Source organism: Geospiza fortis, unplaced genomic scaffold, assembly GCF_000277835.1.
Source record: "Geospiza fortis unplaced genomic scaffold, GeoFor_1.0 scaffold102, whole genome shotgun sequence".
Classification (NCBI taxonomy): Eukaryota; Metazoa; Chordata; class Aves; order Passeriformes; family Thraupidae; genus Geospiza; species Geospiza fortis.
The window spans coordinates 2,380,652-2,381,510 of NW_005054373.1; the positions used below are offsets into that span (position 1 = coordinate 2,380,652).

Here is an 859-nt window from a genome sequence, read left to right on the forward strand (position 1 = left end):
GGTCACCCATCCATCCCCCGGAGGGACTCACCTGCGGGCCCTCGGGGCTGGGGCCCCGAACTCCTCACAGCGCTGTCCCTGCTCTGGGGACATCCCTGATCCAGCCAAGGGGCCCCCAGGGATGAGCTGCTCCCACAGAGACAGGCTGGGAGCAAACATCAAACATCCCACCACATCTCTGGGAGGGCTGAGCTTAAATGGGCTCCTGGGGCGTGGGTGGGGGTCCCAGGTGGGGCTGGTTGGGCTCCTGGGAAGGCTCAGCTGGCCCTGCCCAGCTGTGACAGCCCAGTTTGGTGTTCCAGGGACACCATGGCTCCCTACGCCATCCCGACAGAGCTGATCGTGGTGGAGGAGATCCCGCGCAACCAGATGGGCAAAGTCAACAAGAAGGAGCTGCTGAAACGCTTTTACCCAGCCTAGGGCCCACCTGGGGGGCTTGGCCCTGATCCAGGGCATTCTGCCCCTGAGGAGGAGCCAGGGGATCATCTCTGGCAGCTCTGGGCTCACTGCAGCCCAGCCCTTGATGAATGTCCAATGAAAATAGGGTTTGTCCCTCCTGGCTGAGCTGAGCCAGAGCTGCAGAGTTGGGGTTTCCTTGTGGGGAGCCCTTTGGAGGAATCACAGAATCACAGAATGGTTTGGGTTGGAAGGGACCTTAAAGCCCATCCAGTGCCACCCCTGCCATGGCAGGGACACCTTCCACTGTCCCAGGCTGCTCCAAGCCCTGTCCAGCCTTGGGCACTGCCAGGGATCCAGGGGCAGCCAGAGCTGCTCTGGGCACCTGTGCCAGGGCCTGCCCAGCCTCAGAGGGAATGATTTCCCAGCAGAAATAAAGAATAAATCTAAAATCACACACCAA

General features: G+C 61.0%; 1 protein-coding gene across 3 annotated transcripts in view; it reads left to right on the forward strand.

Annotated features, from left to right (window-relative positions):
• ACSF3 (acyl-CoA synthetase family member 3) overlaps positions 1–859 on the forward strand; it is a 51,856-nt gene extending 50,997 nt beyond the window's left edge. For 2 of the 3 annotated variants that reach the window (XM_031060165.1, XM_005424774.3), the window contains one exon: positions 303–859. In XM_031060165.1, the coding sequence (XP_030916025.1) occupies positions 303–446 (144 nt within the window). In that variant the 3' untranslated portion in view covers positions 447–859. The remainder of the gene's footprint in view (positions 1–302) is intronic. The other variant, XR_004082144.1, reaches the window with a different exon arrangement.